This window comes from Dendrobium catenatum, unplaced genomic scaffold, assembly GCF_001605985.2.
Source record: "Dendrobium catenatum unplaced genomic scaffold, ASM160598v2 fragScaff_scaffold_1497, whole genome shotgun sequence".
NCBI lineage: Eukaryota > Viridiplantae > Streptophyta > Magnoliopsida > Asparagales > Orchidaceae > Dendrobium > Dendrobium catenatum.
Window position 1 is genome coordinate 1,994,166 of NW_021319959.1, and position 23,653 is coordinate 2,017,818.

The 23,653-nt window shown below is 35.5% G+C and overlaps 1 protein-coding gene across 1 annotated transcript; it reads left to right on the plus strand.

The window, feature by feature from the left end:
* Positions 1–4,684: 4,684 nt before the first annotated feature.
* LOC110101338 (serine/threonine-protein kinase OXI1) lies at positions 4,685–6,252 on the plus strand. Its single transcript, XM_020829200.2, has 2 exons — positions 4,685–5,192; positions 5,288–6,252. Exons 1-2 carry the CDS (start codon positions 4,774–4,776, stop codon positions 6,087–6,089), a joined length of 1,221 nt encoding a protein of 406 aa, XP_020684859.1. The 5' UTR covers positions 4,685–4,773; the 3' UTR covers positions 6,090–6,252.
* Positions 6,253–23,653: the final 17,401 nt, after the last annotated feature.

A 23,653-nucleotide genomic window follows, 5' to 3' on the forward strand; every position in this document is an offset into this window, starting at 1 on the left:
ACTCGATGATGTTAACCTTTGTGGAAGAGATCGAGTGAATCCATTAAGGATGTATGACCTATATGAGGTTGTATAACAAAGCCTTTACTCAATGATGTTAACATGTGTGGAAGAGGTCAAGAGAATCAACTAATGATATATGACCTATCCGAGGTTGCATCTTAGAGCCTTTGCTTGATGATATTAACCTCTATAGAAGAGGTCGAGATAATCCATAAATGATGTGTGACCTATCTGAGGTTATATATCAGATTGTTTGCTCCATAATATTAACTTGTGTGGAAGAGGTCAAGAGAATCCACTAAGGATGTATGACCTATCTGAGGTTATATGTAAAATCCTTTATTTGATGACATTAACATGTGTGGAAGAGATCGAGAAAATCTACTAAAGATATATAAATTATTCGAGATTGTATGAAAGCCTTTGCTCGATGACATTAACTTGTGAGGAAGTGGTCGGATCCAATCCCCATAGGATCGATCATCCAGTTATTGAGACACAATAAAGATTGCATATTTCTTGAATCAAGGATTTAAGATTTGTTTGACATCCTCCAAGGATGTTTAACCTATATGAGATTGTATTGTTGCGAATTTGATATTTTGGATTAGATTTATGATGATATCAAACATTCATGTATTTCTATGACTGCCTTGCCTACTAACGTTTCAGGTCCACGTGATCTAATGCAATTCAAGCCAGCTCAAGAATGAGTAGATTTAGATTGAATCAAGTTTGTAATTTTTCTTTTTTTGAGTCAATTATAAAAGTGGTCCTGATACTAAGTAACCTTGCACACACACACTTAAGGGTTTTTCTATTGTTTTCTATTTTGAAAACATTGGCCTGGACGATGACCATATCGTCCAGGACGATCAGACTAAAAATAGAAATCCTAATAAAGGCATCTCATTAAGGAAGCCGTCATTAAGCAGATTGTCCTAGATAATCCCTATATCGGCCAAGATGATAGGCTCAGTTAAGAAAGAATCAGTCGTCATGATCAATTTAGGTATTCTTTATTTTAGGGAATCATCCAGGACGATCACAACATCGGCCTGGACGATGCAGCATAATTATGCATAAATTAATCTTGTAGTTATGGAAAGCAATTAAGGCTAAATTGATACGATCACATCGGCCGGGCTGATCACAGGATCGGTCAGGACGATGAACTAGACGATTGACATCGACCATAATCTATTCAGGGTGATGTTCAGGATGATTTTTCTCAGATTTGAACTAATCATCCAAGACGATATTATATCGGCTTGGACGATGTAACCAATTTTCTTCTGATTAACCCAAATCATCCTGACTGATTGAGCTTAATTTGTACTGATTGGCCAGGATGATAGAAATATCGTCCTGGAGGATAATGTCAGTTCTTAAAATTCTATTTAAAGAACCCAATTTTTCTCATGCAAAAGACCTTGAATGATGCTGTCATGACCTGAGAGAGCCTTACGAGAGGGAGAAAGAGAAAGGGAGAGAGAGAGAGAAAGGAACTTATGAGGGGGAGTTTGTGAGAGGGTTCACAAAGGTTGCTCCAAGCAAGGTTCCAAGTCGTCATCTCCGTTCTTCGTCCTTCATCCTTGGGAGGTTCTTTGGAGGTCTACTTCAGCAAAAGGTCTGGGTTCTCTGCCCGCTTTAGGAGGAAGCAAAAGGAGTCGGTTCTCTACCGCATCAGGGTTGGTGAAAAGGAGTCTGTTGTAAAGGCTTCTCCGCCTAATTGTGGGAGCTAAAAGTGAGACACTTAGTTAGTGCAATACTCGGAGGGTGCCTCAGAGGAGTGGACGTAGGTCGAGGAGTGGACGTAGGTCAAGGATTGACTGAACCACTATAAATCTAGTGTGATCTTCCTTTGTTTTGCTTCCGCATTTATTTATTTTTTGCACTTCAAATTCTGTGGTGATTTTGGTTTATGATTGTTGTGCTTTACCGAAGAAAAATTTTTAAAATACCAATTCACCCCCCCCTCTTGGTTAGCCTCAGGCTAGTTCTTAAGTCCAGGCCTCAGATGGTGGTCTGCTAGAAGTCTGAACGTCAAGTGGTGGTCCACACAACTTCGGGCACCAAGTGGTGATCTGGTGGAGATCAGGGCCTGAAGTGGTGGTCTAGCGGAGGGGTATCAAGTGGTTGAAAGTTCATTAGGGATGTTAGACCCTTAAGAACTGACCCAAGGCTAAATAAAAGAGAGGTGAATTAGTAAAAACTATTTTTCGATCAAAACACAAAACTCAAAACCAATATCACCACAAAGAAATCAACGATGCGGAAATTAATGCATAAGTAATAAAGAAAGAACACACCGGATTTATAGTGGTTCAGTCAAACCTTGACCTACGTCCACTCCTCGGAGGCACCATTCGAGTATTGCACTAAACTAAGTGTCTCTCTTTTAGTCCCCACAGCTAGGCAGAGAAGCCCTTACAAAACCCTTTCCACCTTCCCTGGTACGGTGGAGTCGCCAGGTCCTTTGACACCAAAGAGATCTTCTTCTTTGGTGAACTTCCCTCGAGACAAGCCTTGAATCCGACGGTATTCAGGTGTGAGCTTGCCGGAGCCACACTCCCTTGAGTCCCCCCCTCACAGGATCTTCTCACTCTCTCAAACTCCACCCTTTCCTCACTCCCTTTCAAGCTCTCTCTTCAAGTTTCCCCCAAAAGAATGAAGCTACAATGGCTGCCAAAGACACTTACCAAGTGTCATGTCATAGCTTAAATAGAAGATCCCAAAACGAGCTTATTAATGCAAGTTGCCGACTTTATCGTCCAGGATGATACTAATATCTTCCTATACGATCAGCACAAAATAAGCCCAATCAGCCGGGACGATTTGAGATGATCAGAAGAAATTTGTTCATATCGTCTAGGACGATAATATAACGTCCTAACCGATCAATAAAAATCGTGGAATATTGTCCTGAACATCGCCGTGAAAAAGAGCTGTCCGATGTCCAATCGTCCAGCGTATCGTCCCGGACGATCCTGAGATCGTCCAGGGAGATTTGATTGTCCAATCAAATTATAATTGCTTTCCTTAAATGCCAGATTAGTTTTGGAAAAGATTATCCTCGATCGTCCTGGACGATATTTTATAGTCCTGGACGATGTCCAAAAATAAGTAATTCCTAAATAGATCTGGCGGCAGATTCTTTCTGTTTTGAGCCTATCGTCCTGGCCGATACAAAATCGTCCAGGACGATGTTTTTTGCATAATGACGACTGCTTTAATGAGGATGCTCTAATCAGGATTTCTGCTTTTGAATCGATCATCCAGGACGATATAAAATCATCCCGGACGATGTTACCAAAGACAGTAAACTCTAGAGAACAGTCAAAAATCTTCCAAATTATAAAACATCAGGAGCCACACCAATTATAATAGAATGAAGAAAGGAAAAAAATGTACAAACTAACTCAGCTTAGTCTACCCAATCTTGAGCTGATTCCAAATTGCAGTCTGATCGTGTGGATCTGAAATGTCAGAAGATAAGGCAGTCGTAGAGAAATAAAAGTGTTTGCTATCATCAAAATCATCATCCATGAAAATAGATCTGCAATAGTGGTGGTTCGACGGAGCAATGACTTCAGATGGTGGTCCGACGGAACTCAAGCGGTGGTCGAGGACGAGCAAGGAGGCAAGATCAATCTCCGATCTCTCTCGTGAATCCCTTAGGCTTAGGTCCCTTTTTTCATGAGGGATGAGGGGTCTATTTATAGATTTCCTAGAGTGGCATGACCCGTAAATAGGTGAAAGATCAAGGGGAAATAGAGATTGGTTGGATGGACGGTCGATGTTGAATCCCTTGATCATAAGAACATTTGATGGATATTTGAATGTCTTAGTGATGTCGGAATTCGGTAATCTTGGGCTCATTGAATTCGTCTCGTCGAGTCGCTCGATTCGACTGTAAGCATGTTACGTTTGGAAGTCGTTTGGTAATCCAAATTGTTGTTTGAACCTTCCAACAACGCTTCAGATCCTCAATTCAGACCCATTTGGGCTCGGATTGAGTCGAATTTGGTGTCGTTGGGTTCGTATTTTCAAGATGTTCAGGTGGACTCTAAGTTTGATGAAATCAGAGATTGGATGGTCCCAAATCTAATTTCGAAAATTTCCAACTTGATTTTTCCTCAAGATTCATGCCCGATCACGATATTTTTTTTTTTTTTGAAGACTTCTCAATACTTCTCTAGAAAAATTGAGTGGTGTGCCTCACCTAAGATTAGAGTCATCAATCAAATAATACTTATAATTTTCTTAAAATTAATAATATTTATAATTGATATACTAGATATGTTATATAATTCATATTAAAAATCCTCTGTATTTGAATTATTACGGTTCTGAATTGCATTTAAAAATCTTGGTGGATCAAGACCGCCAACAGTTTTTAGTTGATTAAAAAGTCTTGTCGGCCAGAATATTTAATGATTTTTACAAATCAAAGTTATTTATCCACTAAAATTTTAAGTTTAATTTTAGTTATTAACATTTTTGTTGTTCGAATACCGACCATTAAAAAACGTTTCCTGGCTACATGAGCCGCTACACATTATTCGAACTTTTGAATGCTAGCGCCTCCGAGCAGGCGAGCATCACGGGATACATTTTCCAACTGTCAAAGGCAGCGACCTTTTTATCTCTTCCTTGCTTACGACACCCTTTTCCCGTCTTCTAATGCCCCTTCGCCAAGAAACGTATCCGTTATAAAGATGCCGATTCCTTAATCGCTTTCAATTTCGTTTAATTCTCTCGTGAACTATGACCGACCGATCCGATCTTACTCCTCTTCCTTCGTCGCCGCCGCCGGCGACTATCGAACTTCATGACCTAACGGCTATTTCCGTCATCGGCCGTGGAGCAAAGGGTGTCGTCTTCTACATCCATGAGCACTCCTCCGGCGAATCCCTCGCTCTTAAGGTAATTTCAAGGCCATACATAGAATGCAAGAGAGCCGGCGGCGCCGCCGCCGTTGGCGACGACTGCCAAAGTGCGTACAGGCGGATCTACTTTGAACGTGACGTGCTACTTGCTCTCAATCACCCATTGTTCCCCTCCCTCCGCGGGGTTGTTTCTACAGAGAAGATTGTCGGATTTGCCATCGATCACTGCCCTGGAGGCGATCTGACCGCGCTTCGGCGGCGCCAGACGGAGAAAATGTTCTCCGATGGGATCATCCGGTGAGTTAATTAGTGCGGTCAGTTCCTATCGGCTGAAACTTTCCGGCATCGTTTAAGTCTTTTTCCTAATATCTTCATGAATTTTTTATTTAAAGGTTCTACGCGGCGGAAATGGTGCTGGCATTGGAGTATCTCCACGGATTAGGGATCGTCTACCGAGACCTGAAGCCCGAGAATGTTCTGATTCAGGAGAACGGGCACATAATGCTCGTCGATTTCGACCTCTCCACCAAGCTTCCGCCCTTCAAATCGCTGCCAGAAATACCCCGATCAGAACCCCAGTCCGCTCAGAAGAAAAAGATGAACCGATCTCTTTGCAGATGCTTCTCCGGCAGTTCCGATGTATCGCCGGCGACTCTCTGTTCTGATTACTCGCAGGAGACAGCAAAGTCGAATTCGTTCGTTGGTACGGAAGATTACGTCGCGCCAGAGATCATCCAGGGCAACGGCCATGATTTTACGGTCGACTGGTGGTGCCTCGGCGTGGTATTATACGAGATGCTTTACGGCCGGACGCCTTTTCGGGGGATTAATCGGAAAGAGACGTTCTACCGGATACTTACCAAGTCACCGGAGCTCTTCGGCGAGAAGACGGCTCTAAGAGATCTGATTGGACGGCTTCTAGAAAAGGATCCGGCGAAGAGAATCGCCGGCGGGGAGATACGTAGCCATGAGTTCTTCCGAGGAGTGGATTGGGAGTCTGTTGTGGTAATTGCACGGCCACCGTTTATTCCGGAGGTGGCAGAACCGAAGGTCTGGGCCGAGGTATTGGACATCGAGAAAATCGTCGAGGAGATTTCTGGGAGTAGACGCGTGGAAACGGGGAAGCGTTGGGAGGGAAATCTGGTGACAGAAGGGAGGAATTCTTCTAGAAACGGCGACTTTGAAATCTTTTAGTTGATTTCTTTATGGGTTGGAAAATTGGCACGTACGCACTGACCATTTCTGGTCATGGTTAGCACTCCGATTTTCAGCTTACATCACAGATCTAAGGTATTGTAAAACAAATGTATATGAATAGAATAAATTAGTTAAAAAAAAGAGAATTTCATGCCTTTTATAACAGTTTTATAAATTTTTATTAAGATTTTTATATTTATATAAAATTAAAAATTTTAAAACATTAGAAATAATTATTAATATTAAATTTTAAAATAAAATTTATTTTTTAATGTATACATTTTGATATAATTGACACTCTAAAATTTTATTGAATAAATATAAAAATATAGATATCAATACCCCCTCTCCTGCAAAATTTTATTAGCTTATGTTTATATCATGCAAAATCAAAATCAAAATATAAAAATACGCTAGAACAAATTCAGATTTTGCACGACATAAATAAGGCTAAAATAAATTTATGTGGACAAAATACAAATGATTATTTATAAGATGGCGGTCAATTAGTTTTATTGTAATTATTATGTATATAGTACCAATTCATTTTTAATGATTATTGAATTTAGAAATTATTGAGAATTAATATTTTTTAGTCTCTTGTATTTTAAATTAATTTAAAATACAAATTTTTTGGGGTTATTTTTATATGAAGTAAAATATTTGCAATGTATAGATTTTGAAAAGATTGTATGTGATTTGGAATGAAGAATTGATAGTAAAATTTTAAAATATTTAAAATTCATCACCTAGTTCAATTTTGATGCTTTTGAAAAATGTTCAATTTAACATATTTAAAAAAATTAATTTCTTTGTACTATTGATGTCGTAGCTTGCTGTCATCACATGTTGTCGCCGCTAAAGATGTCGTTGTCCACAGACCATCATTATCATGAAATTTTACACTGCATTGATTTTACTTTAAAATTAATATATCATCAAAAAATAATCTTGATCGGGTACGAATCTAAAGGCAAAAATTAAGTTGGAAATTTCAAAAATTAAATTGGAAATCATCTGAACTCTGATTTCAGCAAACTTATAGTCGAACTGAACGTCTCATAAATATGAACCCAACGACTCCAAATTCGACCCAATTCGAGCTCAAATGGGTCCAAATCAAAGACCGAAATGCATTTGAAAGGTTCAATCCATAATTTGGATTACCAAATAGTATCAAAATGGGGCGTGCTTCTAGTCGAATTGAGCGGCTCAACGAGACGAATCCAACGAGCCTAAGATCATCAAATTCCAATATCATTAAGACATTCAAATGCTCAAGAAATGGTCTATGATGAAAGGATTCAACATTAGCTATCCTTTCAAACTACTCACAATTTACTCTTGATCTTCCTTTTATTTACTGATCATGCCACCCTCATAAAAATATGAATAGACCCTTCATTTCTTATGAGAGGGGACCAAGCATGAAGAGAAGAGAATAGAAAAACAGAAGAGAAGAGAAGAGAAGAAGCGGAGAAGAAAGTGACTCCTCCTCGTCCGCCGTCGGACATCCCCCAGCAAGCGACCGACGCTAGAGTTCTGCTCGATCACCAACTGTCGCCGGAATTAAAGAGAAGAGAAGAAAGGAAAGGAACATAAGAAATAGACTCCTCGACCACCTCCAGAGTTCCACCCGACAACCGACCGACGCTGAAGTTATGCTCGATCGCCAACTAACGCCAAAATTAAGTAAGGAAGAAAGAAAACAAAAGAAGAAAGAAAGAAAGAATAGACGGAAAAAATGAAGACAAGGAGTAGACTCCTCCTCAACCACGTCCGGACTTCCACCCGGCTGCCGACCAACACTGGAGTTCTGCCCGATCGCCAACTGGCGACAAAATTTAGCCTGACAATTAACTGATGCTAGAGTTCTTCCTAATAGCCAACTAAAGCAAGATTTCTACCCGACCACCAACGTTAGTAGATTTCCAATCTTTGTTTGTAACAAAATTTCAACTTGAGAGTTGATTATTATAATCTGATCGTCCTCAATTTCAAGGACGAGTCAGCCACTTGCAATCTAAACAAACACTAGTTGAATCACTTTTTCATGGTTTCAACGTTAAAATTTTAGTGTTACATTATTTTTTGTCTGTATTGGATATCCGTACAAGGCTAAGAAAAAAAATTTTTAAACTCTATCACCGCATATATTCTAGACTGCAATAAAAATCAATGAAAAATAATTGCCTATATTTATTTTGCACTTATATATATATATATAGATATATATTATTATTATAGTGAGTTTGTCCATCCTAAAAACTAATGATAGTTTGGCCCTTGACTTATTTATTATTATTATTATTATTACTTTACAAACTTCTAGATATAACATATATGATTGGCATGCAATGCTATTTCTCTAACGAAATAATATTTGCAAACAGGATTTGTGATCCACTTGTTCGAGAGAAAATATTATTTCTAGAAGATTTTAAGTTCAAATTATATAAATTTGTGATTTATTATTCATGATACATCATCAAAAAATTATCTTGATCAGGCACGAATCTCAAGGCAAAATAAAGTTGAAAAACTTCCAAAAATAAAATTGGGATCATCTAAACTTCGATTTTAGCAAACTTATAGTCTAACTGAACGTCTCAAAAATACAAACCCAATGACACCAAATTCGACTCAATCCGAGCTCAAATGGGTCCAAATCAAGGGTCTGAATCGCTGTTGGAGGGTTCAAATCACAATTTGGATTACCAAACGGTTTCCAAACATGACGTGCTTATAGTCGAATCGAGCGGCTCGACAAGAAGAATCTAACGAACCCAAGATTTTTAAATTCTAGCATCATTAAGACATTCAAATGTCCATCAAATGGTCCATGATTAAAAGATTCAACATTAGCCGTCCATCCAAACCACTCCCAATTTGCCCTTGATCCTTCTTCTATTTATGGGTCATACCACTCTAGGAAATCTATAAATAGACCCCTCATTTCTCTTGAAAAGGGGGGCTCCATGCAAGAGAGTAAGAGAGAGAACGGAGATCGCTCTTACTTTCTCGCTCCTCCTCGACCACCATCTATCGTCGTCGTTCTGTCAGACCACCACTTGAGGCCCTAATGCATGTCCACCGAGCCATCACTTGAGGCCCTCACCTCTGCCAGACCACCACTTGAGACCTCACCTCCGCCAAGCCACCACTTGAGGCCCTCACGTCGGCCGGGCCACCACTTGAGGCCCTCACCTTCACCGGGCCACCACTTGATGCTCTTACCTCTGCTGGATGATCACCTGAGGTCCAAACTTCTGCTAAACCACCACCCGTGGCCCGAACATCTGCCAGACCACCACTTGATGCCTAGAGTTCTACCAGAGTACTGCCCTAGAACTACATTTTTTCGGACCCCTGTCTCTTGCCGACTATGGTCCTTCCGACCCCCATCGCCTACTACAATCCTTCTGACCTCCATCTCCAAACAATAATCTTTTTGACTGTAGTCTCCTTCCTACAACAATCTTTTCGACCTCTATCCTATCGACTATGATCCTATCGACCAAACAAACTTGTTTATGTTGATTATTATAACTCCCACCATGTAAGCTTTATATTATGTACATTTGTGACATCAAGTCAAGGCCTTCTCCCAAGGAAGGGCCTAATTTGTAATCGATTGTAAATACTAGTGGATTCATTCAAACTGGGTTAGGCCCTGTGGTATTTCCCCCTTTTTCAAAGGTTTCCACTTAAAAACTCTTGTGTCTATTATGAACGCTGCACCCTCTCTCTTATATGTGTGCGTGTTGGATCTTTGTACAACACTAAGACGTTAAACTATATATTTCTCTACCACCGCGAATACTCCATGACGCAACAATTCACAAATTAAAAAAGGTAATACTTTTTAGCATGAAAAATTGGATCGACTAATGCTACATGATTGAATGAGATATAATCGCTATTCAACAAAACATTATTTATTTTTTGTTACAAAATTAACATTTAATTAGTTTCATTTCAGTTATTGTGTGTCAAAGTGTTTGCAATTTTTTTTTTAAATCCTATTAGTTTTGCATAAAAACACCTTTCCCACACATACATACAATCTTATATGTGTATGTATGTGTTGTAAGAGCAACTCCTTTGAGCTGTAATTTCTTATGTGATATATTCGAGGGGGAAAAAAATGTCTTAGCTTAGTTAAGATGATTTATAAATGTGAGTCAAACATTATAAATAGCTTTGTTTCTTATAACTTGATAATACATCATATGTGGGGGTTCTAGCAGAAGTTTTGAGGTGTTATTAAAATTATTACTAAGGATGGTGCTGGTTGACTAGGTCAAAGTTCAAGCAGATGAGAAGAGAGGCATTAGATGCATATGTTTAGGTGAATGTTGATTTTTGGAAGGCATTAACAAAATTTATTATTATTATTATTATTATTATTATTATTATTATTATTATTATTATTATTATTATTATTATTATTATTATTATTATTATTATTATTATTATTATTATTATTATTATTATTATTATTATTATTATTATTATTATTATTATTATTATTATTATTATTATTATTATTATTATTATTATTATTATTATTATTATTATTATTATTATTATTATTATTATTATTATTATTATTATTATTATTATTATTATTATTATTATTATTATTATTATTATTATTATTATTATTATTATTATTATTATTATTATTATTATTATTATTATTATTATTATTATTATTATTATTATTATTATTATTATTATTATTATTATTATTATTATTATTATTATTATTATTATTATTATTATTATTATTATTATTATTATTATTATTATTATTATTATTATTATTATTATTATTATTATTATTATTAATACAACAAATATAATCTTTGAAATAATAAGTTTCCCTCTCATTGTGATGCCCATTTTAAAATCACTTAAAATTTAGAGGGATTTTAACATCTTAAATAACTTCAAAAATTTTCCAAATATGCATTACAATTAAGGGAAATAATTTGGTAAATGGAATTATTGAAATAAAACCAATGTTCTCCCACTGGGGAAATTCTATTGGAGAGGAATAGGAGATGGAGAGACCTGATCTTCAATCTAGGTCACTCTATTTATGGAGGCTTTGATCTACCAAAAAAAGTGTTTGCATAAAAAAAGAAAAAGGGAGGAGATTTGATAAAAAATCAAATTAGTATTTTAAGTGGCTTTTATCCTAAAAATATTTTTTTTCTAAACCTAATTTAATCTATTAAAAGATTTTAAGCACTAGAAAATTTCACTCTAATTGATAGTGTTCTTGGTTATGCCTCACAATATAGTTAACCATTTTAATAATGTTCTTTTAAAAATGCTCATATGCCAAGAATAAAAATTAAATTTGATCTCTAGTTTTTTATGGAGAAATTTTGTGAATATTTTTCATGAACCTATTCAACTAAAGTTGATCTAACTCCTATTGCTTGATCTCTCTCTCTCTCTCTCTCTCTCTCTCTCTCTCTCTCTCTGTATATATATATATATATATATATATCATCCTCGCTATCTTCATCTTTCTCACAGTCATCAACTTCTAATTTTCTTTTTCTATCTTATAAATTTAAAGAGAAGATTGGAAGGAGAAGTTTTGATGAATTGATGCCATGAATCTTCAAAAAGGATTATGTTTGAGCAAGGGCTATGGTGGGATGAAAAGGAGAAACAAAGGTCCATGAAAAGAACTCACTATATTATTGAAGATAAGAATTTATTCACATTATTGTATTCCATTTTTTTATCCATAGCCTAATCTTTTCAGACTTGATAATTAATACCAAATATTTTATATTTTTTATGTCATTTTTGTTGATACTAATATAACTAACTAATGTATCTTTCACCCGTATGTGATAGTATTAGTAGAATTAATGTATTTTTTTTTCATGTAATCGGTTCAATTATAAATTTTAGTTAAATGAAAAATTCTTTTTAGGTTTTGATAGTAGTATCTTTTATCTATAGGTAAAGTTGAATACAATAATATTATTATTGAGTATGTGCAGGGGGACATCATTCCTTTTGGTTTCCATCTTCCATTCTTAAAAGAATTTGATTACATTTAGTCACATCAAGTTTCCAACAAATATTATCCTTAGGAATCTTACACTCATTGAGTTTTTGGCCTTTCATCCCAAAAGGAAGGTGAGTAAAGCACCTAATGATGTCCTAGTCATAAATGCTAATTTTGATGCTAGTCCTTCCCTTGCGAAGTGGTTAGTGTCATAACTAGGGCAAATTATTGCATCAGGTCACCTGACAGAGAGATGCGTTCGGTCTCTCTCTGTCTACAGTAACCTGCGCTTTACTGTAGCAGTGCTACAGTAAAGCGCAGGTTACTGTAGACAGAGAGAGACCGAACGCATCTCTGCGTTCGGTCACCTGACGCAATAATTTGCCCATAACTAGGCTATTAGCCTTGCTTTCCACTCCACCAACTACTCCATTACTTCTTCCACTTGCCATCCCGCCACCTTATTTATCATTCCTCACACTTTTTTTTGTAGAGTTTTCTTATGCTCATAACATATCAAAAATAGGCATGAGAGTTTAAATTATGAGGAATATATTATTAAGAGCTTCGAAAGAGTAGCAATTTGACATACGAACACCTAATAAGATTCATATTCCTACCATTTTGAACATATTTGGTGCATAAACAAGGATCACTAATAAGATCTCCATTGAGATCTCCAAGAAAGTTTCTTCACTACTTAGGAGCCTAATTATAGCAGGCAATTCATGAGCTAAAATCAAATACTAAACACACTTTTACTCATCAGATAATTAAAGTTATTGAATCTAAAATGGGGACAGAGCTAGTCCAAGGTTAGGTGCTTCTTGTTAATATTTCTAAGACATTAAAATTTGTCCCTTAAGTGTTCTCTTACTACACTTTCCATAGAGATATTTATAGTGTCTACCACATGACCCAATTCTATTCCATCTAAAATACCCCTTACTGTACAACCTATCATGTATCTATTGCACCTAGTTTATTACTAATGTTTATATTTATAACCATATCTACACTTGTTATAAATTTTAGAGTAAGAATAAAGGAAAGAATGTTGCCACTTTCTTTTCGTCTTCATTTAGTATAAGTAAGATGCATATTTCACATGAAGACTTTGGATTTATCCTCGTAGCCTCCCTATCCAAACATATTCACGAGAATTGAATTATTGAGGAATACTTTCATCAACCCATGTCATGCATCCAATAAATAATGGGTTCAAAAAGTTTTTCTATGTAAACTATTCTATGAAGTGGATTTTAAGTGTAATGTTACTACAAAGGAGGGGACCTCTATCAATACTACCCTAGGATTATCATAGGTTAAATTTGGGGTGGACCTTAAGGTAGATATTTAGGAAAACACCTCCCTTCACCCTTCAAAACACCATTTGGATTTTTTTGATAATAATGACCTACACTCTAAAGATGAATTCAGACCTCCATTATCATAGGTTAAACTCCCATCTAAAAAATCTTCCTATAGCTTAATTAAATAGAACATCAAAAGAATATTAAGGCTCGACTAGCAACCTTTATTGAGTAATGAGAGAAGTATCAAAATGAATAAATACATCAGTGATAAAGTAAAATATTAACTATGATGAATTCATTGTATCATAGGAAACAGAGCTAAAAGTGAATATGATAGGGTTTAGTGTACTTTGAGTAGCCGAATGGTTATTGTACCCATGACCCTAGTAATTGTGAAATCAATATTAACATTTTTTATTGACTTTATATCATCTCCTCAAATTACTATTAATTCCCATTTGAAATTTATGGTTGATGCAAAGGTAAAGAATGCCATGCTTGCTAAAAATAGTGAAGAACGATTGAGAAAAGGGAGACCTTATCTTAAGGAGTAAGAGGTTTTGTCATATTTTAAAGGCTTTATTCCATCTCTATTCAAATAGTGTGATGGGATAGTTAATCCTAGGCAGCACATCATTTAATATAGCGCACTATGCTTTAAGAAGGGTAAAAACTATGAATTTCTTCTTTAATTATGTATATCAAGCTTGTCCGATTTTGTATTTGAATTGGATGTAAATTATCTTGTGTGACCTTGAAAAATTTTACTAGGTTGGAGGATTTTTTTGTAAGAAATTTTGAAGTGGCCCATCATCAAGTCATAATAAATGACATGATGGTGTCATGGCAAAAGCCTACTAAGATGGTGGTAGGTTCAATGCTTAGAAGGAGGAACTTAAGCATGAAATATGAACCAGACCTCCATAAATAACATATAATTTTATTTGTTTTATTAAAATTAAGGTTCCTCTTTCAGTGTTATTGAGAATGCCATATTTGAAGAAGTTTTTAAAATTTTTAATCAAAATTACAAGCTTTTAAGATAGTGTTAATTATCTAACCTAAATAAAATGAGAAAAATAAAAATATGAGAAAATGCTCCTATGGTGTTGGTCCTAAAATAAAAGTTGAGAAGAGTATAGATCTACCATTATTTGATAAAAAGAATAAATTTATCATGTATATATGTAGATCCATTCACCCTTTGAAAGGTTCCTTCTTTTTAATGAAAATAATAATGAAACATACTTTTTAATTGGATCACATAAGAATATTATTTAAAAAATGCTTTAATAGGGAATATAGCAGTCTCTACGAAATAGTTTAAATAATCAAATTATTGCCACAGCCAAATGCATATGGGCCACATCCTAGAAGTTTTTTGTCTAATCAAATAATTAAATTGAGGTTGAATATACGACGGGGGATATTGATGTTGCTTAGGGGTGTTAATTATTAGGTCAGGTTTTGTTCTACCTGATAACCTAAATTTAACCTAGATGACCTGAGTTTGGCTACACACCAACCTTCCTTCATAACATTAACTCCATCATACTACACCAGCATTGGTAGAGCAGTGGTGCTAGCATCACTCCCACATGTAGCACATGCCCACATAGCCCTGACAAGAGGGGGGTGAATTGTGAAAACTTTGTAACAATAATTAAAAATCTAAGCAGGAGTTCTAATTTTTGCTGTTTTTAAATTTTTCAACATGAAACATTAACTACTACGAAGGAAAACAATTTAACTCAACGTGCAATAATAAAATCCTTTTTTTTTTCTTTAACAATTTTTACCAAGCAAATATTTGAAAATAAATTGCAAGCAAATAATAAAAAATAATAAGGAAAAAGCAAACCAGAATTTTATAGTGGTTCCGTCAAATCATGACCTACATCCACTCCTCGGAGTCCTCCACTCTAGGAATTTCACTACAAACTATGCCCCCCTCGGTAAGACGGAGAAGCCCTTACAAGACTAACTTTCACCAACCCGGCGTGGCGGAGTGCCAAGCGCTATTTTCACCCTCCTGGCGACGGCAGAGTACCTTCTCATTTTTGTCCGTCCTTGAGAAGGCAGAGTACCTTTGAGGTCACGGATGTAGAAGAGTCTCCCCCTTAGAGAGCCTCCCACAAGTTCTTCTCCCTCACACCTCTTCTCCCTCACCAAGCTCACCTTCTCCTTCCTCTCTCAAACCCTAAAAGATTCTCAAGAGCTCTCTCCCAAGGATTCCCTCTCTAATCACGTTCCCCTCTCTATGTCTCCCTCCAAAAGATTAGTTATTTGATACATAAAACAGGCTCCAAAATCTTTAAAATATTAAAAGTAGCCATTACTATCGTACAATACGATATGATATCATACAATATAATATGGATAACAGTCTTCATCATGGTACAAAGGTTTATGAACAGTTCAAAATAAATCGTATAGTATGATATAACATCGTACCATATAAACCTCCACTCATCTGTTCGTACAGGAAGATAAATGGAACGATCAAAACTCATCTCTGTTCATTATATGGTACGATCAACTTCATACAGTACGATGAGGCCAAATCAAAGGATTGTCCAAAAAGATCTACGTGACGATCAAAATTAGCCTCTGTTCATTGTATAGTATGAACGGGGTCGTACAGTATAATGACCAATCAGATATTAGTCCTCGATTTACTCCACTAATTATGGGTAATTTAAGTAAGTATTCAAATAAAATCGTATAGTATGAAGATTTTTGTACAGTATGAATAGTTAATAAAACTAACTTAAACTAATATGGTGGCTAGGGTTTTGGATTTGTAGCACATCGTAGAGTATGAGAAAAATTGTACAATATGATCTGTTCACAGAAAATCATTTTACCAGATGAGATCGTATAGTACGATATAAATTTGTACAGTATGATCAACAGAAAAGACTTTCATTTTTTGTTTCCTTTTTAAAAAACCCTCTCCCCCTGTTTATGTGCCTGGTTGCTCAGACTTAGATGCAATTTGTGGCCAGACTCAAGAAAAGAAAAAGTAAAATAAATAGAAAATTACATTATTTCAGACTCACACTCCTAATCTAACCAGTCTTGAGTCTTCCTGTTGTCCTGAGTAATTTTTGAGCTTCCTGAAATGTTAGTACTCATAGGCAATAACAGAAATCAAAGGTTATTCAATGAATAGATATTTAGACAGTATTATTTTTCATCATTAAAAGCTCAAACTAGTGGTTATGGATTTCAATAATCTTCCCTTTTTTGATGATGACAAATAATATTTGTTATAGGCAAGTTTAAATGGCATTTTTTTTGTTTTATTTTTTTTATTTAAATATAAGAAAAAGGAATGCAATATAAAATAAGAAAAAAGAAAATGCAGTACAAAATAGAAAAAGAAATGCATTCTATTTAAACATAAGAAAACATAAGAGCAGACTACAACAAACTTCTCCCCCTTTTGACAGCACCAAAAAGAGGAGCAAACAACACTAAGAAAAAAATACAACATATATACACTTAAAAAAAAAAGGATCCTGATCACTTGGAGGTGGAGGTGAATTTTGTTGGAAATAGTGAAAGATTGTGTCAAATCAATGATCAATCACAGTGAAGCATTCACCAAACCATTTCATGTCATCCTCATGTTACTAATGTTTCTCTTGTATGTGTGTATTGAGACGAGTCTGAAGTTGGTCGAAGCGTTTGACCAAATCATCATGAGGATAAGCTGTGTAGGTGCTCGAGGTGCTGCATATCATCATGGTTGAGCTTGAGCTGATTCAGGGGCAGCGTTTCCTTCTTCATTATCAAAGTCAGGTTCTTCAAGCTCTTGTCTCCAATGGAAAAGAATATAGAAAGAGGCATCCATTTAAAAGATTGTGAGATTATCAGGTTCACCAGGATAGGTCAATTGGTATTTATTTTGAAGGATGTATCCTATAAGATGATCAACGAGTAGTAGGGAGGAGAACGAAAATCATATGATGAATGTAGTAAATTATCAAATCTACCTCATCGAATTTGGTGTTGGACATGATAAGATAGGTAGTGACAGATAAAGTTAGAGTCATGTTGATTCGGTTGCCAGCTTTGGGTACTATAGAGGTTCTAAGGACATGCTGAATAATTTTGGCATTTCAATTGAGTGATTGGACGAGTGGATGGTGTTGATATAAGGTTGCATTCCTAAGGACACGATTAACATCACTCCAGTCAAATTTTTTTTAGAGAAAGGAATGAACCCTAGGTCCTTCAGTGGATAGCCCAATATATTGGGCGATGTCATCTTTGGTAATCTCTATGTTTTGACAACAGACAAAGGAATGGAAAGTTGTATTGTCGACAGTGTAGGTAATATTTGCTAGAAATTCAAATAGGAGTTTAGAGTTGAATGGAAAAGCTAGAGTAAGAAGGAACTAGAAAGTGGCGGAAGCGAAGAGGTTTAGTACCTCGAAATTTAGAGCAGCCTGATTGAGCAATTTGGACGGTGTAATTTTGTAGGTTTTGAACTTGTGATAGGCCTCTTTATTTTCAGCTTTTATAAAGTGAGCGCTTTGATGGCTAGAGGAAGATAAGCTTCCAGCTACCAAATGACCCCTCTTGCTGGAACTCGACATTATCCGGAAGGCAAGTAGACTAAGTGATAAGAGATATGAGTGAAGAATTATGAGTGAAGAGAACTGCCAAGAAAGCAAATTTATATAATTTTTCATACATCATACAGTATGATGAAATATCATACAGTACTATAGGGCAATAAATGTTTTGTCGAGCAGGTTCATCAAAAGGTGGTCAACTCGTCTAGTATGATCAGTATCATACAGTACGATAAGAAGGATTTGGATCATCACGAGGGTCGTCGGTACGACCTTTGACAAAAAAATTTGTACTGTACGAATAGGTGTATCATACAGTATGAACGATAATTATATCGTACCAGGAACCTTTAAGTCGTTCTCATCCATTTTTGCTGAGGTGGATCGTACAGTATGAAGTGGATGTATCATACAGTACGAACACCAATAATATCATACCAAGCAGAGTTAAAATTTATCACAATCCGTTCACTGATGTGGATCGTACAGTACGAAGAGGAGGTGTCATACCATATGATGATCAATAATATCATACCAGACGGATTGAATGGCTGCTAGCTGTATCGTACAGGATGATGGGTATCGTACCGTACGATCAGCAGAAATGAAATTCGCATATGGGTTATATTTTGTGTAGATTTACATATATCATATAGTACGATAGTGGATCGTACATTATGATAATAAAATATCAAATTTGGTGGTTTTGTGTAGTGAGTGTGTGATGATCAAGAACATCCTTAGAAGATTTTTTTTTTTTTTTTTGTGTTTTTATGTGTTTTTATTTTTTATGCATTAATGTCTATGATACCTAGTCTAGTTCTCAAGGTGTTAAAGGTGTTGAATGCTAGTAATTTTATGAATATGTCAGCCAATTAATCTCTTGTAGCGATGTGATGTAATTCTATATCCCCCTTAGCAAATTGATCTCTTATGAAAGGGTGTTTAATGTCTATGTGTTTTGTTCAAGAGTGCTGAATTGGGTTCTTAGAGATGCAAATTGCACTTATGTTGTCACACATGATTAAGATGGTTCCTACAAGTAGGCCAAGATCAATAATTTGTTAATTTAACCATAGTACTTGTGTAACGCAACTTCTTACTGTAATATATTCTGCCTCGGCCGTGGAAAGGGCTACTGAGTTTTGCTTCCTATTGGACCAAGAGACTAATGATTTTCCTATGAATTGGCAGGTAATAGAGGTGCTTTTTTTATTAATTCCTATATCCTACAAAATTAGAATCTGAGTACCCTAAGATTTAAAAGGAAGTGTTGTGTCTAAGATACAAAATTCTTAAGTTCGGGGTGCCTAGTAGATACCTAAAGATTCTCTTGACCACAGTTAGGTGAGACTCTTTAGGATCAACTTGAAAATAGGCACAAAGGCACACACTAAACATTATGTCCGGTCTACTAGCAATCAGGTAGAGAAGGGATCCAATCATTCCTCTATATTTTTTTTGATCTACTAATTTTCCATTAGGATCATTCTCTAATTGAATTGTTGAGCTCATTGGAGTGTTCATGAGGTTAGAACTATCCATTTCATATTTTTTTAGAACATCCTTAATATATTTTGTTTGGCTAAGGAATATTTCATTATCCATTTATTTCACATTAAAGCCAAGAAAATAGTTAAGTTCTCCCATCATGCTCATTTCAAACTCATTGCTCATTATTTTTGAGAATTCATCACACATATTTTTATCTGAAAATCTAAACAAGATGTCATCTACATAGATTTGAATAATGAAAATTTTATTTTTGATTTTTTGTAAAAAGAGTGTAGTATCTACACTACCCTTTTCAAATCCTCTATCCAATAGGAATGAGCTAGGTCTTTCTTACCATGCTCTAGGTGCTTGCTTTAATCCATAAAGTGCCTTTTTTAATTTGAATATATGATTTGGAAATTGTGAACTTTCAAATCCGGGGGATTGCTCAACATAGACATCTTCCTTAATTACCCCGTTCAAAAAAGCACTCTTTACATCTATTTGATATAGTTTGAAGTTCTTAAAATAAGCAAAAACTAAAAGCACTCTTATGGCTTCTAGTCTAGCAACAGGGGCAAAGATTTTTTCAAAGTCTATTCCCTCAATTTGGTTGTACCCCTTAGCTACTAATCTGGCTTTATTTCTTATTATTGTTCCTAAATCATTCACCTTATTCTTGAACACCCATTTTGTTCCAACAACACTTTATTCTTTAGGCCTCTTGACTAACTCCCAAACATCATTCCTGGTGAATTTGTTCAGCTCTTCTTGCATTGCTAGAATCCAGAATTCATCTCCTAAGGCTTGATCTATACTTGTAGGTTCTATCATAGAGATGAATGATGAATGACTAACCTCTTTCCTAAGTCCATGCCTAGTTCTTACACCTTCTAAAGGGTCTCCTAAAATTAAATCTTTAGGATGACTAGAAGAATATCTCCATTCTCTAGGCAAATCTTCCTGAGGTTCTACCCTTTCTCCTAAAGTCATAGTATCTACTCCTTGAATTGCCTCTATTTCATCATCTTCAATTTTATATTCAGAGGTCTTATCTAATTCATCAAATACTACATAGGTGGACTCTTCTACTATTAGGGTTCTCTTATTAAAGATTCTATAGGCATTACCTACAGATGAATAACCTAAGAAGACACCCTCATTAGACTTGGGATCGAATTTTCCTAAGGGAAGTTTTCCATTAATCAATATGAAGTACTTGCACCCAAAGACATGTAAGTGTGAAAGATTATGTGTTCAACCCTTAAGGAGTTCATAAGGAGTTTTATTCAGCTTAGATCTTATGTTTACCCTATTTAAAACATAACATGCTGTGTTGACTGCTTTTGCCCAAAAGTATCTTGGAAGGGTGTACTTCGCTAACATTGCCCTAGAGGCTTCTACCAAGGTTCTATTCTTCCTTTATGCTATACCATTTTATTGAGGTGTTCTAGGGGCTGAGAAATTATGTTCTATTCCTATCTCTTGGCAAAATGATTCAAATCTATCATTTTGAAACTCTCCACCATGATTGCTATAGTTGATTGAGATTTCACAACCTAATTTTCATTGAATTCATGTGGAGAATACCTTAAATTCCTCAAACGACTCATTTTTATGTGCTAGGAATCTAACCTAAGTGAATCTAATGAAGTTGTCTACAATCACAAGTCCATAGTTTTTCCCTCTTAGGCTAGCTGTGATAACGGGTCTAAATACGTCCATGTGTAGGATTTCTAATGGCCTAGAGGTGATCACATCTTTAACAAAATGAAAGGATGATTTGACTTATTTTCCTAGTTGTCAAGCATCACATAAATGATCCTTAGTAAAGTCTAACTTTGGTACGCCTATACCTAGGTTTTTTTTAGTGATATTTCTAAGTGTTTTCATACTAGCATGGCATAGTCTCCTATGCCATAACCATGAGTCATCAACTATTGTTTTTAGGAAAAAAAAAATTGAACTATCAATGCAATCAAGGTCTAACAAATAAATATTATTCATTCATTTTCCTTCTAAAACAAGTTTTTCATTTAAACTAATCATACATTTATTAGATAGAAATTTAATATCAAAACCTTTATTACATAGTTGACTAATGCTAAGTAATTTATGCTTCATACCATCAACTAATAAAATATTTTCAATTAAAAAATTCTTAGCGTTACCAATAATACATGAGCCTATTACTTTCCTGGTAGTGTTGTCTCCCAATATTACTTTTCCTCCCATTCTAGTCTCCAGTAGAATGAACTTCTTCATATCTCTAGTTATGTGTTATGAGAAGCCACTATCTAGGTACCATATGATCTCACTAGGTCTTTTGATAGAGCATCCCTATAATTTTATTTAAGGATTATATTTGGGAACCCAAGTGAGTTTGGGTTCCTCCTTATGCTTGCATGAATGAGATGTATGCATGCTATGCTGTGATGGATGCACTTTAGATCTCCATACTAAGTGTGTCCTACGGTGAATTGTGCAAGTGCGGGCTATGTGACCTAGCATGCCACAAGAGAAGTACCTAACACCAGAAAATAGGTTCACTAACCTATGTGGGTGGTGATGCCTCTTCCTAAAGTTGTGTGATGCATGCTGTGTTGGGGGGTTAGTTAGACTGGTTAATGTGAGTGGTGCATTTTTTTTCTAGTTCTTTGATTTTTTCTTTAAAAGTATTATTTTGATATGTCAATCCATGAACTTCTATTTTTAACAAATGCTCACTGTGATCTACTTCTAATGCAAGTTTGTCTAGTCTATCAAAAGCTTCTTCTAGTTCAACATGAGTGGTTTTCAAGGTTTCTTGCATTTCAGTTAGTTCAATATGCTTCTTATTTAATGAATCATACTTTATCAAGAAGTAGCATATGATCTCTATCTAAATCATAATTTTCTCTGACTAAGTTAACATGCTCATTTTGTAAACTACTAAACTCAATATTAAGACTAGCATGCATCTTTTTCAACTTCCTATACGAGTCATGAATTTTTTTATAAATGAGTAATAAATCTTGATATAAAAGTTGACATTCCTCATCTTGATCCAATTGATCAAGATTATCGTTAGCCATTAGACACAAATTTGTTACATCCTCCTTTGCTTCTTCTTCTGATGATTTTGAGGCAGAGTCAGCCCAAAAAGCTTTTTGTGTCTTCATTTTTCCTTTCTTATACTTGGCTTTGTCCTCGCTCTGTTCTTTAGCAAGTGGGCTCTTTAAGTTGGGACAATCAGCTCAAAGATGCCTAGCTTTCTGCACTTAAAATAAATTGTATCAAATGAAACTTTATTAAACTTCGAGCTTTTACCTTTATTCCAGCCGTTCTAATGTTGCCTTTGTTTTCTCTTTAAGAAGTTCTTGAACTGTCGGGTCATCAATGCTATATCATCTTCTTCCTCGCCTGCAGAACTTTCGCTTTCTGAATTATTTGCTTTTAATTCCACCGTTCGCTCCTTCTTTTCACCTGCATTACTTTGCCTTTGACTTACTCCTTACTCGAATGTAATGAGTGAACCAAGCAGATTATTAATAGAATAAACATTAAGATCTTAAGATTCAGTGATGGAAGTAATTTTAGCATAATAGGAACTAGGTAAGCATCTAAGAATTTTGTTAACCTTTAAGACTTTGAAATTTCTCTACCTAATGCATGCAAGGATGCCATAATTTGGGTGAACCTAGTGTACATGTCAGATATTATTTTGCTAGGTTTCATACGGAAGAGTTCATAATCATGCAACAAAATGTTAAGCCTATACTATTTAACTTCATTAGTTCCTTCGTATGTGCTGCACAATCTATCCTAAATCTCCTTACCAGTAGCACAGGTAAAAACTCTCATATAATCCTCAAAATTTAATGCACAGAAAAAGCAATTTAAGTACTTCGCATTTAATTGAGCTAATTACCTATCCTCATTGCTCCATTCAATAAAAGGTACTTGAGTTTTCACTCCATTCATAGTTTTAAAAGGTGCAACATATCCATCATTGACTAACATCCACATACAGTAATTAATAGACTGTAAAAAAGTATACATTCTAATTTTCCAGAAATGAAATGGGATATTATCAAAAAGTGGTGGACGGGTTATTGAATAACCCTCCGTAGTCTTACGATTACC